Here is a 13,849-nt window from a genome sequence, read left to right as displayed (position 1 = left end):
TTAAGGATGCCTGCATGTTGTGTTCGAAAGTCCATTGTGTGACTAAGACATTTTACAGGTGCATTATTTAATAGCCTGGCCAACTGTATATACCAGTGCACATTTCTGTGGCCTTGATCCTGCAGTTCTTTGTGCGATGCAGGACAGTGAGCAGAAAATAGCTGTGATCCGGAGCACTGGTCTTGCGCCACTGAACTCAGTGGGAGTTTTGCCATGCACTTTAGTGTCCATTCAGATCTGCCCTGGTGCCCGATCCTTCTCCCACTAATCATGGGTGAAAGAGAAGCAGAACCAGGTCTCAAGCCCCTTACTCTAAGAAGCAAAACTTGACAAAGGGAGCTGGGCTTGGGTGTGTTTTAGGAGGGAAGCTCATCTCTCTTCATTGTGACAAGGCATTTAGGTACATGTGCTCCTCTGTGGCCTCACTCCTGCTAAAGTAGGCCTCGCAGCAAATCAACTCCTTGGTGAGAGGCAGAACGGCCTTGTGGGTAAAGCACTGGATTGGTGCTCAGCAGGCAGGTTTCAGCTCCTGGCTCTGCCACACTCCCTGTGTGACCTTGGGCCAGTCCCTTCACCTTTCAGTGCCTCAGGTCTCCATCTGTGCAATGGCACTGATAATACTCCCTTAGCTTATAAACTCTTCAGGGCAGAGAGTGTGTCTCACTGTGTCCATGCAGTACATAGCCCAGCAGGGCCTGACCTTGGGTGTGGCCTCCAGGTGCTAGTGTAACATCAATTAATGCACAAGTGGGTCCTCCTGCTTTACACTCCTGTATGCCACACTTGTGCTGGGCAGAGCTGAATGGGTCAAATTTACCCTTCTCTGCACAAATTTTGTGGCTCATCCAAAAACAAGCTGGGTCTCAGACTTGGTGGTCAAGAAAGTATCCTTCTCCCCATTTCTAACGGGATGACTGGAAACCGAAGGGCCATTTAGCAAAGCAGCTGGGCAGGCAGACAAAGGACCTGCTGCTTCTGCCATTCGGTTACATTTACAGCAAAAATGAGGCAGGAGGCCAATTTGCATGTTCAGATGCCTCTGGTAACACACCCAGGCTTGTTAAGGGCATGCCAGCTAGTGGGTTGGAGGACAGTGAGGAATTGCATTTCTCTTGTCCAGCCTGGTTATTTTGTAGTCCTGAGTTTTACCACATAACAGGAGTCTTCCTAGCTTGTACATTCCGTTATTATAGATGCGTGTGTGTGAGAAAACATGAATTCTCTTCTATTCTGACTGAAAATGCGTTTGTTTCTCAGAGCACAAATGTCAGGGCATTAACTCTCTTCTTTTTTCCAGGTTTATCGCGTTTTTTTCAACAGCCAGAGTCTCAGACAGTGGAAGAAAATGGTATGGTCCGATTTGAGTGTCGGATCGAAGGACTGCCCTCCCCTGTCATCACCTGGGAGAAGGATCAAGCGGCTGTTCCTGCAGAGCCCAGGTGAGTGGTTAGTGGTTTTTTGGGGGTTAATAATAATAATTAATAATAATTAGTTAATAATAAAAAAATTAAGAGACGAGTGTCTTTTATAAAAATCTGGAATTTAAGGGGCGGTGTCAGGGCACTTTTGGACCTAAAATTTAGACTTTGTAAGGACAAGTGTTCTCAGAACCAACAGAAATGTATCCATAAAACTTTGAAAAAAGAAAAGAAACTGCCCTCCCCCAGAATATGCCCTTCCCCTGTGGTATTTGCCGCATTAGAGCTACTGTATAAGTTGTAATGGATAATTTCGTGGAAGTGAGATTGACTAATAATCACACAAACTCAAACAAGATTGTTGAGTGCCAGATGCCCATTCATCAAAGGCCTGTGTGCAATAGCAAACCAACTCTTGACAGTTTGTAAGTATCCTTTTGCCCATTCAGTGTGTTTAATGATTGGCTGGGACTTGGACGCTCTGGCAACAGAGAGAAATAGCGAAGGAGACAAACGGCATAAAGAGTGTCAAGGAAATGCAGATATTTGATATTTTGTCAAGTTTTTGGTCCTGCAAAGATTTAAGGACGTGCTTAACTTCCTGCATGGTGAGCAGCCCCATTGACTGCATTGGGTCTACTTGCCATGCATAGAGTTGAGCGTGTGCGTCTTTGCAGGGTTGGTGCCGAAGGTGGTATTTTGTAATAAATCCGTGGCCAACTGAGATTGCGTGGCTGTCGCTAAGCTGTGCAGTGTGGGATGTGGTGTTTCACAGGTGGAGCTGAATGCAGAGTTTGGTTATGAAGACATTTCCAAATTCTCTTTCTCAACCTGTTTCCCTCAGAGATTTAACAAGGTCTTAAAGCTTCTGTCAGTGGATCCTCTGGGACTATCCAGTCAGAACGTGGACTTTCTGTTAGCAAAATACATAAATAATTTTTTTAAAAAATTCCTTCTGCCCTGCTCCTTTGTCTTAATCAAAGTGTGTGTAGTGTGGGAAGGAGAGGAGGACCCCGGGGACTAGTGGCTGATCGGCAGACTTCGTAGATTTCTATGGATCTAATGATGACATTGTCCTTTAGTCCCTTAAAGTTCGGTAGGTTTCATTTTCTGCAGAAAGAGTCATTCCCCCAGAGAGGAAAGTTAACCCACGTGATGAGCAGGGGGAGGAAGGGATTAAAAGAAAACCAACGAGATTCAGAAATGATTTGGGAACAAAGGATGTTTCTGTAAGAATAGCTGTTTATATCCTTGAGGCTGTCATGCGGCGATCTGAAGCTTGTGGGAGGTTGTTGCTTTGTATGAGAAGAAAAATAAGTGTTTTTAAAAAAAAAAGTGGGGTGGGGGTGGGGAGGGAAGCATGCCATAGATAGGGCAATGGCTTTTTAATATGACAGCTCGATGGATGTTGTGAAATTACTTGCTTGGAGATTGCTTTCAACATAGGCGGCTTGAAAATTGCTTTCCTTGTAACAGCCAGACATAATCATTGGCTTCAGATCTTGCTGTTAAATTATGTTTAGCTAATATACTATTTCAGGGAGATTTGCTTTCTTTTGTTGACTTTATACAATCGGCTTTTGAAAGAATTAAGTGTTCCCAAGGACGTGCTGGCCACGGAACGTCAGCCACACCCCTCGTGCCTAAGGGTCTCAGAATGCTGGGCGGGCTTACCTGTCACAGGTGGCAGCCTTAACCCAGAATCGCTCTGCAATACCAGATTCCAGGCAAGCCTTAAGCTGGCCACTGATTTTTGCAGCTCATCTTTGTGTAGGCATCTGATTGGGCCTTTGGAAGTGTGTACATTTGCGCTCCGACAGATGATGATGACCTACAATACACAAGCAGCATATGGAAGTCAGTTTTGATAGACTGAGAGCTGTGCAAACTCAACGTTGACATTGCAGCACTCCAGAAAACAAGACTTGCAGATGCTGGTTCTCTCCAAGAGGCCAATTACACCTTCTTTTGGCAAGGTAAAAGCAGCGAAGAAAATCGTCTGCACGGTGTCTCACTGTGAGAAACAAGTGGGTAAAGCTCCTAGAAACACCCATTGGGAAGTCAGAGCGTATCGTCTCACTTGAACTATAGACGACCATTGGCCCTGTCAACATCATTAGTGCCTATGCACCAACACTCAAATCTAGCCCCCAGGAGGAGGATATATTTTACAACTCTTTGCATCAGGTCATCAAAAGAATACCATCAACTGAGCAACTTTTCCTCCTTGGTGACTTTGATGCAAGAGTAGGTGCAGACAACAACTCATGGCCAGATTGCCTAGGAGATTTGGGCATTGGCAAGATGAATGAGAGCGGCCAACGACTTCTTGAATTCTGCGCCCAAAACCAAATGTGCATTACCAATTCATATTTTACAGGAAAAGGTCGCCACAAAGTGTCATGGCGACATCCACGATCAGGCACTGGCACCAGTTAGCCCTTGTTATCGTCAGGAGGAAAGACCTACCCTTAGTGCAGAACACTCGCCCGTTCCACAGCGCTGATTGGGACGCTGACCACGCCTTGATCATTAGCAATGTGAAGATTACAGCCAAGAAGCTACATAGAGCAAAACCTAGGAGCAAGCCCAAAATCAACACTATTAACACCAAAAACCAGAGGAAATGCCAGGAGTTGGTGAAGGCTTTTGAACTTAGCATGCATGGGAAGTCATTGCCGGAGAAGGCAGAGGAATTTTGGGAAGATTTAAGATATGATTGCTGTCTATAAATATATCAGAAGGATAAATACCGGAGAGGGAGAGGAATTATTTAAGCTCAGTACCAGTGTGGACACAAGAACAAATGGATATAAACTGGTCATTGGGAAGTTTAGACTTGAAATTAGATGAAGGTTTCTAACCATCAGAGGCATGAACTTTTGGAATAGCCTTCCAAGGGAATCAGTGGGGGCAAAAGACCTATCTGGCTTTAAGATTAAACTTAATAAGTTTATGGAGGAGATGGTATGATGGATAACATGATTTTGATAATTAATTGATCTTTAACTATTCATGGTAAATAGGCCCAATGGCCTGTGATGGGATGTTAGATGGGGTGGGATCTGAGTTACTACAGAAAATTCTTTCCTGGGTATCTGGCTGGTGAATCTTGCCTGTATGCTCAGGGTTTAGCTGATCACCATATTTGGGGTCGGGAAGGAATTTTCCTCCAGGGCAGATTGGAAGAGGCCCTGGAGGTTTTTCGCCTTCCTCTGTAGCATGGGGCACGGGTCACTTGCTGGAGGATTCTCTTCTCCTTGAAGTCTTTAAACCATGATTTGAGGACTTCAATAGCTCAGACATAGGTGAGAGGTTTTTCGCAGGAGTGGGTGGGTGAGATTCTGTGGCCTGCGTTGTGCAGGAGGTCAGACTAGATGATCATAATGGTCCCTTCTGACCTTAATATCTATGAATCTATAACAACAATCCATGAAACAGCTTTAGCTACATTTGGGGGAAAGAGACCATTAAAAAGGGACCGGTTTGAAGAAAATGAAGCGGAACTATTACCTCTCATCAACATTAAGTACAGAGCCTATCTGGAACACAATAAGCCAACAGGGAGCACCAAAGTGAGACTTCGACATGCAGAACCTGAGGTGCAGCGAGCAGGCAGACGCTGTGCAAATCATTACTGGATGAGGCTCTGTGAAGAGATACAGACAGCATCAGACACAGAAACCCTCCAAGTCATGCACGATGGCCTGAAGAAAGCTCTAGCTGGGGGTCGGCAATCTTTCAAAGAAGGAGAGCCTTTTTTTTTTTTTGTGGTCTTTGACCAAAATATTTCGAGAGCCGCATCACACGCAAAGCTACTTGTAGAGTTAGAAGTTATCAGCTAATAAAAGGCCAATGGGAGTGCGGAACCGATGCTTGGGGCGGGGGCAGCGTGCGGAGCTCCCTGGCCACCCACGCCTAGGAGCCGGACCTGCTGGCTGCTTCTGGAGTGCAGCATGGAGCCAGGACAGGTAGGGTCTAGCCTGCCTTAGCTCCGCAGCACCGCCGATCGGACTTTTAACGGCCCGATTGGCGGTGCTGACCGGAGCCGCCAGGGTCCCTTTTCGACCATGCGTTCTGCTTGAAAACCGGACACCTGGTCACCTTAGAGGAAGTCGGTGGCAAAACTCTGATTGATTTCAGTGGGGCCACAAGTTCACTGGCAGAATGTTCTCTGTTTTTATGAAAAGAAAAGGAGGACTTGTGGCACCTTAGAGACTAACAAATTTATTTGAGCGTAAGCTTTCGTGAGTTATGGCTCACTTCATTGGATGCATGCAGTTTTCCATGCTGTAGCTCACGAAAGCTTACGCTCAAATAAATTTGTTAGTCTCTAAGGTGCCACAAGTACTCCTTTTCTTTTTGCAGATACAGACTAACATGGCTGCTACTCTGAAATCTGTTTTTATGGAGACTTTACTTTAGTTTTTTATTTTTATCCTAACCTGCAATGAAGGTCATTTGGACAGAAAGGCTATGTCTGCTCTTTGTGTACTAAAAAAAGCATTATGCCAGAGTCTCCCTAAAACTCTGAATCATTCGGCAAACTTTGCTACATTGCAGTGGGAAATAAATGCCTACCCCAAATTCTTTTGAAGTCTCTAGTTGATGAGCATGACTGTGGTGAGCGCAAATAGCTGGAAGCTTTGAGATCTGTTGGGAAAGATCAAGTACAAAGACGTCTTTTTCTTGCACGCCTGTGCTTTCCTTGGGAGAGCAGTATGGCACATATCTTGCATTTGGGTTGGAAATACAGTCACTAGCAGTGGCTGTACTTAGAAGCCCTCTCTGTACTTTAGGGCTCTCAAAAATGATTGTGTTAAACATATTGGATAGCTGGTGACCTTGAGGTTTTTCTTTATGCTAAGACCTGGTAACTCTCCCCATGCCCTTCCTGTGGTTAGGACTCCTAAAGGAAAGAGTGGCAAGGCTGAGAGTAATTGAGGGTAGTCAACACAACACATACACACAGATAGCTGGATCATACATTGCAGAGTAACCATCATGTTTACCTCTATGTGGTACCCCTCCTCTGGTCAGTGTGCCTCTTAGATATGTCTACACTGCAATCAGAGGTGTGACTGCAGCATGTGTAGACATACCTGACCTAGCTTTGATTCAGCTAGCTCAGATAACAACAACAGTGGAAGGTTCTGCAGCATGGGCTGTATAAGGCTGCCTGGGGGCCCTGGATATGTATTTGAGCAGCTAGCCTCTGACGTAGCCTGTCATTGTAGACAGACCCTTTGATTGTGAGCTTTTTGGAGCCCGTGTTTAGTTTGTACTGAGCACACTGGGCATGCTCCCGAAAACCGGCTGTGAGAGCTAATTGTGTTAAACTCCCTCTGAGGACGTTGGTGGATTTCTGCTTGGTTGTGTTTTTTTGTAAACTGGATTTTCCATCTCGACAGGCGGCTCTAGGATCGGAACCCCTCCTCGCAAGGCAGAAAGCGATTACGTAATGGATCTCAGCCATATGCTTTTGGAAGTGTGTTTGACTTCTATATTTGGAACCGGTAGATGCCTTTCCTGATGTTTGAAATATGCTGATAGTAATTAAGCACACTCAGAGCAGATGCGCGATAAAAATAAATCTCATCGCACTGGGGAGCTCTCTTTCGACACAGAGAGAAATATTTGGCTTAGTGCTGCTGCATTCAGCCAACGAGCCCCCACGGTGGCTCTCTGGAGACTGCTGTCCCGTCAAGGGCACACGTGGCCTGGTCCTGCAGCCCTGACTCATGTGAGTGGACACACTGGCTCCAGCAAGATTACTCCTGTCAGTAAGGTCTGCAGGATGGGCCCCGTGGTGACAGCATCACTTCCCTGGCTGAGCTGCCTTAAAATGATCTCTCTTCGAAGCCGCCAGCGTTCACGAGACGGGGGAGCTGATGCCTGAAGATGCAGCTGGCTCAGTGAACAGAGAACCTGTGATACGTGTGGTGCTACAAACAGCTCAATTTCCCATCAGGACTTGCTGGAGTAGAGCATTAGAGCAACGGGACCATGAAACCAGCCTTCTCCTCTCCCTTCCGCCCACGCAGAATATCTGCTGCCCCTTCCTTACCAATCTGCTTTCAGTGCGTCGATGAAGGCTGATAACCCAGAGCTGCCTGTCGAAGCTCTGCTGATAGCATTCTTCAATTAAAACTGGGTCTCATCTATAATTAAAAAGGCTCATGTAGGCTTGGGCCTTGTATTAAGAAATAAAGAAGCTGCCGGGTAGGAATCCAGGCAGAAAATGAAGAACCTGACAGCCAGCTTGTTCTTTGTGCTAATTGCTAATCAGGTGTATGATTCAGTGTAATGCCACATAAGCTGGGTTTTTAATTACAGAGCAATGTATCCATCAATAGTCAGCCACGGTAGCCTGGTTGGTGGGTGGCCAGAGCCGTGCTTTGCGTAGTTGCCAGGCATGGTCTAGTGAGTGGGAGTCAGCGTTTGACCTCCAGCTCTGGCCTGGACCTGTTGTGGGAGACTAGTTGAGTCACTTCTCAACACTTCAGTGGTGATCGGGGCAATGCCTTCCTATATAAACTGCTTTGAGATCCCTGGGTAAACAGCTTTATTCAAGTGCTGATTATTATTAAATATCGTGGGCTGGATCCTAAGCTGCTGTTACTTGGCTTAGCTTCATTGACCTCAGTGGATTAACAGCAACTCAGGATCAGGCCCCTCTGTTATTACACCTGATCAAACTATTTTAAGTTACTCCTATAGGGCCAGCTCCTGATTTCAGTTACACTGGGCACAACTGAAAAGTTTGTATCATTCTGAAAGCTATGAATGATCCCAGCAGGATTCCAATTACACCTCTGGGGCAAATGTCCCATGCTGGTGATTTCTTCTGAAACAGTGAGCACTTTTTCACTGCCCCGTTGTAAATTCAGAGCGGCTTCAGCAGAGTCGAAAACCGGACACCTGGCAACCCTAGCATGAGGTAGGTAAGACTTTTATAGCAGTGGTTCTCAATCAGGGGTACACAGAGGTCTTCCAAGGGGTGCATCAACTCATCTAGAGATTTGCCTAGTTTTATAACGGGCTACATAAAAAGCACGAGCGAAGTCAGTACAGACTAAAATTCCATACAGATAATGACTTGTTTATATGGCTCTGTATACTATACACTGAAATGTAAGTACAATATTTATATTCCAATTGATTTATTTTGTAATTATATGGTAAAAATGAGAACATCAGCAATATTTCAGTAACAGTGAGCTGTGACAGTTTTGCATTTTTATGTCTGACTTTGTAAGCAAGTGGTTTTTAAGTGAGGTGTAACTTCAGGGTACTCAAGACAAATCAGACTCCTGAAAGGGCAACAATAGTCTGGAAAGGTTGAGAACCACTGCTGTATAGTATTTTACTGAAGGGAGAAACTGAGGCACAGAAAGATTAAAATTACATGCCTGAGGCCAGCCAATGAATCAGTGGTGCAACTGGGAAGAAAACCCCCTACTTCTGACTCCCAGTCGTTCTCTCTAACTGCCAGCGCTGACTCTCCCGTGGAGTTGTTAAAGCGAGTAGGCGTTGCTTAGTCTGCATTTCCCTTTCTCCTCACCCAGCGTTCTATTACAAACCGAGTCTGCTGATCAAAAGAGCATGGCTTCCAGGGCAAACTTCTTTTCATTTTTGGAGCTGTCACGAGGAAGTAGTTCCTTATCGGTATCTTATTTGTACATACGTTGGGTGCATGGTCCCCTGCATTTGGCTTCCATGCAGAAAATGCAGCTTCCTGCTTTGAGATATCAGAAAATCATTTAATGAAGAGTTTGCTTAAAACAAGCGTTCCTGGATCCTTATTCTAGGGCAACTCCCTGAAATCCTGTCTGCTGGGGAAGGTGCTTAGCGGGTCTGACACTGTGTTCAAACAAAGGCAAATATAGGGGGTTTCACAACTGGGAGGAGCAGAGTGGCTGGTAGGCTATAGGCAAATTAATTCTGTTACCTGTCCGCATGCACAGCCAAATATATTTGTCTGTTACTCATACATGTGTGTCAGATGGCAGGGGAAACAGACTCTTCAGCGCCCTTCTCTGTAGCTGTTACGTCCCTGGTTGCTGGAACTTCCTATCAAGCCAGGCATTGAGACTTGGCGGTAGAGTAGGTAACATTGAACTACATTGGTTGTTGGCCTCATTCACTGCCCAATGGACCCTCAGCTGTGAGTGAGCCCTTGGTGGGGGGAAGTTTGCCAGTAGAGAGGGCTCAGAGGTCTTCTAAGCCACCTGCAACCCCACAGCACTGGGGGACCTGGACAGGGAGAACTACAGATGGGGCACGGCCAGCTGAGAAGCTGGCAGGGCTAGGGTACTGCTGCCTGGAAGATGTACTGAATCATTGCCCTAGGGCATGACTCTGGCACTGTGGGCCTGATCCTGCGAGGTGCTGAGCACCCTCAAATCCAGATCAATGGGAGCTGGAGGGTGCTTAGCATCTTGCAGGACTGGGCCCTGTTTGAGCGCACGCAGCACCGACTAAGCTCACTGTAAAGCCAGAGGAGGGGTTCTCTGGGGGCAGTTTTTCCAACAGTTCCAGGCGGGAATCTGCAGAGGAAATCCCCAGGACTTCGCAGGAGCCACAGCTCAATGAAGTGGGACTCAAAAGCCCTTTGACCCCAGAGAAGAGCTTCTGCTGCAGATCATAAGAGCTAAAGAATCCACTTGCAATGCATAACTACAGCCTCCACTGAACTTGCCGACTTATATACATACCCTTATAGGTTAATAGATGACATTCTTCCAACTAACTATCTACGTACGTATGCAGACACACACTCATTTATGTGTGTGTGTGGGTGCATATATTTTTTTAATATAGAATGTTTTCTGCAGCAGAGACCTGTAGGCTTAGTCTGAAGAAGGCAGCAGTTTTATTGTTGCATTGAACCATTGCTATTAATGGGTTGTACATTTTGCTGTATTTAAAACTCTCCTAATGGGAGGTTAAAGGGTCTTTCGCCCACTCTTCTCTGTCAAGCCTTTGGCGATGTGCACATGATACGTTTTCAAGTACAAGGAAGGAATGAAAATAGCTGCATTCCAACGGCTAGGGCATGAATCGTGTTCGCTGTGAAAAGCAAATCTCATGCTCTTTATTTTACTTATTCAGGTTTATAACTCTTCCCAATGGCATCCTCCAAATCGTAGATGTGCAGGAAAGTGACGCTGGGGCTTATCACTGCGTAGCGACCAACGCAGCACGGAAACGCTACAGTAACGATGCTATTCTTAGCGTCTTAAAAGGTAAGGCCTAATAGGGCATTTGTATGGCTGTGTAAAACTGAGCTGAGGATTCTTTCTTATAAATGGTGAAGCTGGCATGAAATGCTGATGATGGTATTCTCCCTGTGGGTGTGACTTCAATTGTGGGATAGTTGGACTGTTTCTAGGGGTGCCGTGGACAATTTAAAACGGACTGTATTTATAATGATGGGGTATCTTTGCATCCGTTACTTACAGGTGCTGCACTGACTTGTACAGCTTGTTCATGTGTTGTACTCTCAAAATTCTGATTTGTGGCAGTGTTTTTACCTAAGAAGCTAGTCACAGCTGCCATACGTGGTCCTGGGCACCCTAAAACCCCTGGAGCTGCCCCGTGTAGATTCTCTGTGTGTCCTCTGTGCATTGAGCCATAGAAGGTTCCGTGGTGCAGTGTGGGTATCTGGCATCAGTGCATCCTTGGCCTGGGATTTTCAAAGGTGCCACATCCAAATCCCACACTTAGGTTCCTTTGACTGGCCCAGCCTGAGTCTCTTTGTACCCTCCCTCATTTGGGTTGTGTGTGCTATATGAATGAGTAATCTGCATGGGCTGCTGAACAGGGGCTGCACAGGGGTCACTGTGTGACCAGGCCACGGGTGCAAGCCAGTGCAGGGGTATTTCGTGCCACTTTCTGGAGGTGAGAGTGAAAGGGTCCAGATAGGTCTGATCCCTGCACTGCTTCACACCCTGTTCGTTCTGTGACTGTTGCTGGCTCTGTTGGAGAGAAGGGCAGTCAGAACCATGACTTTCTCCCAGGCCTGCAGGTTTGCCTCTGGGCAGTGTTTTGTAGACATGTTTGTTGGAAGGTTCACATTCCGGTTCTGTGCATGTTTCCTGACTGGTAGGAACAGAAGCCTCTCTCAGAACTGAAAAGAGGAGGGGGGCGGGATCAGGGAAAGCAAATTCAGCTTCTTCTGTGTAGTAGAGTCTGCTGGGTTGATTTCTCTGTTGTGTATGCCATTCCCGTGATAACTTGGTAACACCTTATTAGGGATCCAAGATGTTCCATTGGACCAGGATCTCTCAGTCTCTCAGATAATTCAGGCCTTCATATACCACTCGTTACTGTGGTATCTGAGACATGTACATGTAATATCCCACCATTTCTGACCAATGTAAAACCTATTTTGGGGTGGGTGGAGGCCTGTTTTCTTCTTCCAACCAGACGTTGTCAGACAGGCTGTTGTGGCCAGGGGTTCAAAACTCGTGTGAGATGAAGATTTTAAAGATTTGTTGGTTAATCACCTTGTTTAGAAAATGGAATTGAGTTGTCTGGGAAAATAGCGGGCTTGTTTTCCTTTTGTAAGTTTGGTTTCTGGATTCCATTTCTTTTTTCCCTCTGGTTGTTTTTCTTGATGGGAAGGAACTGCAGTGGACTGTTTTAATTGGAGACTTCTTGAGCCACTAGAGTCTTGGGAGCAACACCGAGGAGATTTCCCTCCTTATCAAAACTTGGCAACATACAGAGTTTTTCATGGGGCTCAGAGACGGATTCTACTTTAATCAAAGCCCATTCAGTGATCCCATTTTCAAGCATTGGCATATTAAGGAGGAGTTTCAGATGTATGCATTCCTTCTGACCACTCCTAAAGAGGAGATGCCTCCCTCCTTAGGAATTCAGTTGTAATAACTTTAGGTCCCTGGAATTCAGCCTAGATGACTTCAGGTCAGGAATAAACAGCAGATGAGCCTCTTAAAGACCATGGTCTAGTTCTCACGCAACGTGCAATAGGCCTGAGCTGCAAGAACATTGCATTGGTGCTTCTGGGTCTGGATAAGCAACAAGAGACTAGAAATGGAGAAAAGATTGCACCAGATGAGAATTCTGCCTAAACAGGACATTCTCCAAAGCTTTCCATGGAACCCGTTTTGCTCTTTGGGGACATCTCTTGCACGAGAAGGAGGGTAAATGTGACACTCCAAGGCATTTAAAGGCTTTGGTCATGTCCATGCTCAGCTGCTGGTGTTGGGCAAGGTGCAGAACAAATTACATCCTTTCAAAGAAGCCTTTCCTGTGTTTTCAAAAGTGACCCCGTGTCTTCCATGCATAATCATCCAAGTTCATGGATGGAGCTGCCTTAGAATCTGTCCAGGTCTCTTCTGATCTATTGACACTGCCTGCAGCTTGGCCCTGGAGATCCCAGACTTTGCAGAGCAGGGATTGACCTGCTCAGAGAAGCTGCAAAGCACGCTAAGCCATGTGGCGGCTGGGATCTCCAGCGTGGCATGGGCTGGGCTGGCAGGCAGAGGCAATGTGCTTGCTGTAAGAGGGGGCCTCTCCATTTGACCTCAGACCAGTGGCACCTGCTGACGCTGGGGGTGAAATCAGCCCCGTGGCTCTGGCAGTGGCCTGCAGAAGGGCAGCAGGAGGTTACTCTTCCAGCAGCGTTGGGTGAGAGGATCTCTGGAAGGCTGGGGGCAGGGGGATGGGTTCGGGGGGTGGTAGAGTAGGACTCCCTACCCCCGATTAAAGTACTGGATCTCTGCTCTGGTCCATGCCTCTGTTGTTCATGAAATAGTTCAGAAAAGTTGAGAGGGGGATAGGAGAAGGCTTAATTCGCAGGATTCCCCCGGGGAAGGGGCAGAAGCGACATGCCTCGTTCCGTGAATGTTTGCTGGTGGATAATAACGATAATGAGCAGAACACTTGGCAGTCCTCAGTGAGGAACTTGAAATCGCTTCCCAGCCATCAGTTAGTGAACCCTCCCTGCACCCCAGGAAGGTAAGGAAGTATTATGATTTGTATTTTAGTAGCACCTACTACAGTCTAAATAGGCAACAAACAAAGGGTGGGAGGCACAGAGAAGGGCGGTGACGTACCCGAGGCCACACAACCTGGTCCATGGCAGAGCCAGGATTAGAAGCCAGGTCTCCTGACTCCCAGATCCACAGCCTGTTCGCTAGACCTTGCTTCCTCCTGCTTGTTATACCCACTGGAGAGTCTGAGGCACAGAATTGTTAGAGGAGCAGCTCAAGGATCAGCCAAAGAGCCAGGTACATACGCAGGGTGCTCAGTCCTCCATCTGCAGGGCAAAAATCCCTTGCCAGCTCCGAGATCCTTCCATGGCCCTTTTTGTCTTCATTTAGAAGTGTCTCGCTTGTTCCTCCACCGCTCATGTGTTTTCACATAGATGCCTTTGCTGTTCATCCATCATCAGGGAGTGT

The 13,849-nt window shown here is 46.6% G+C and overlaps 1 protein-coding gene across 1 annotated transcript in view; it reads left to right on the top strand.

The window, feature by feature from the left end:
* IGDCC4 (immunoglobulin superfamily DCC subclass member 4) overlaps window positions 1-13,849 on the top strand; it is a 179,066-nt gene that overhangs the window by 79,407 nt on the left and 85,810 nt on the right. The window contains exons 3-4 of the mRNA XM_074966568.1: window positions 1,298-1,439; window positions 10,533-10,666. Of these exons, the coding sequence (XP_074822669.1) occupies window positions 1,298-1,439; window positions 10,533-10,666 (276 nt within the window). The remainder of the gene's footprint in view (window positions 1-1,297; window positions 1,440-10,532; window positions 10,667-13,849) is intronic.

This window comes from Natator depressus, chromosome 10 (genome assembly GCF_965152275.1).
Source record: "Natator depressus isolate rNatDep1 chromosome 10, rNatDep2.hap1, whole genome shotgun sequence".
NCBI lineage: Eukaryota > Metazoa > Chordata > Testudines > Cheloniidae > Natator > Natator depressus.
Note: the sequence above shows the minus strand (reverse complement) of the source record. Positions and strands in the feature narration are given on the sequence as shown.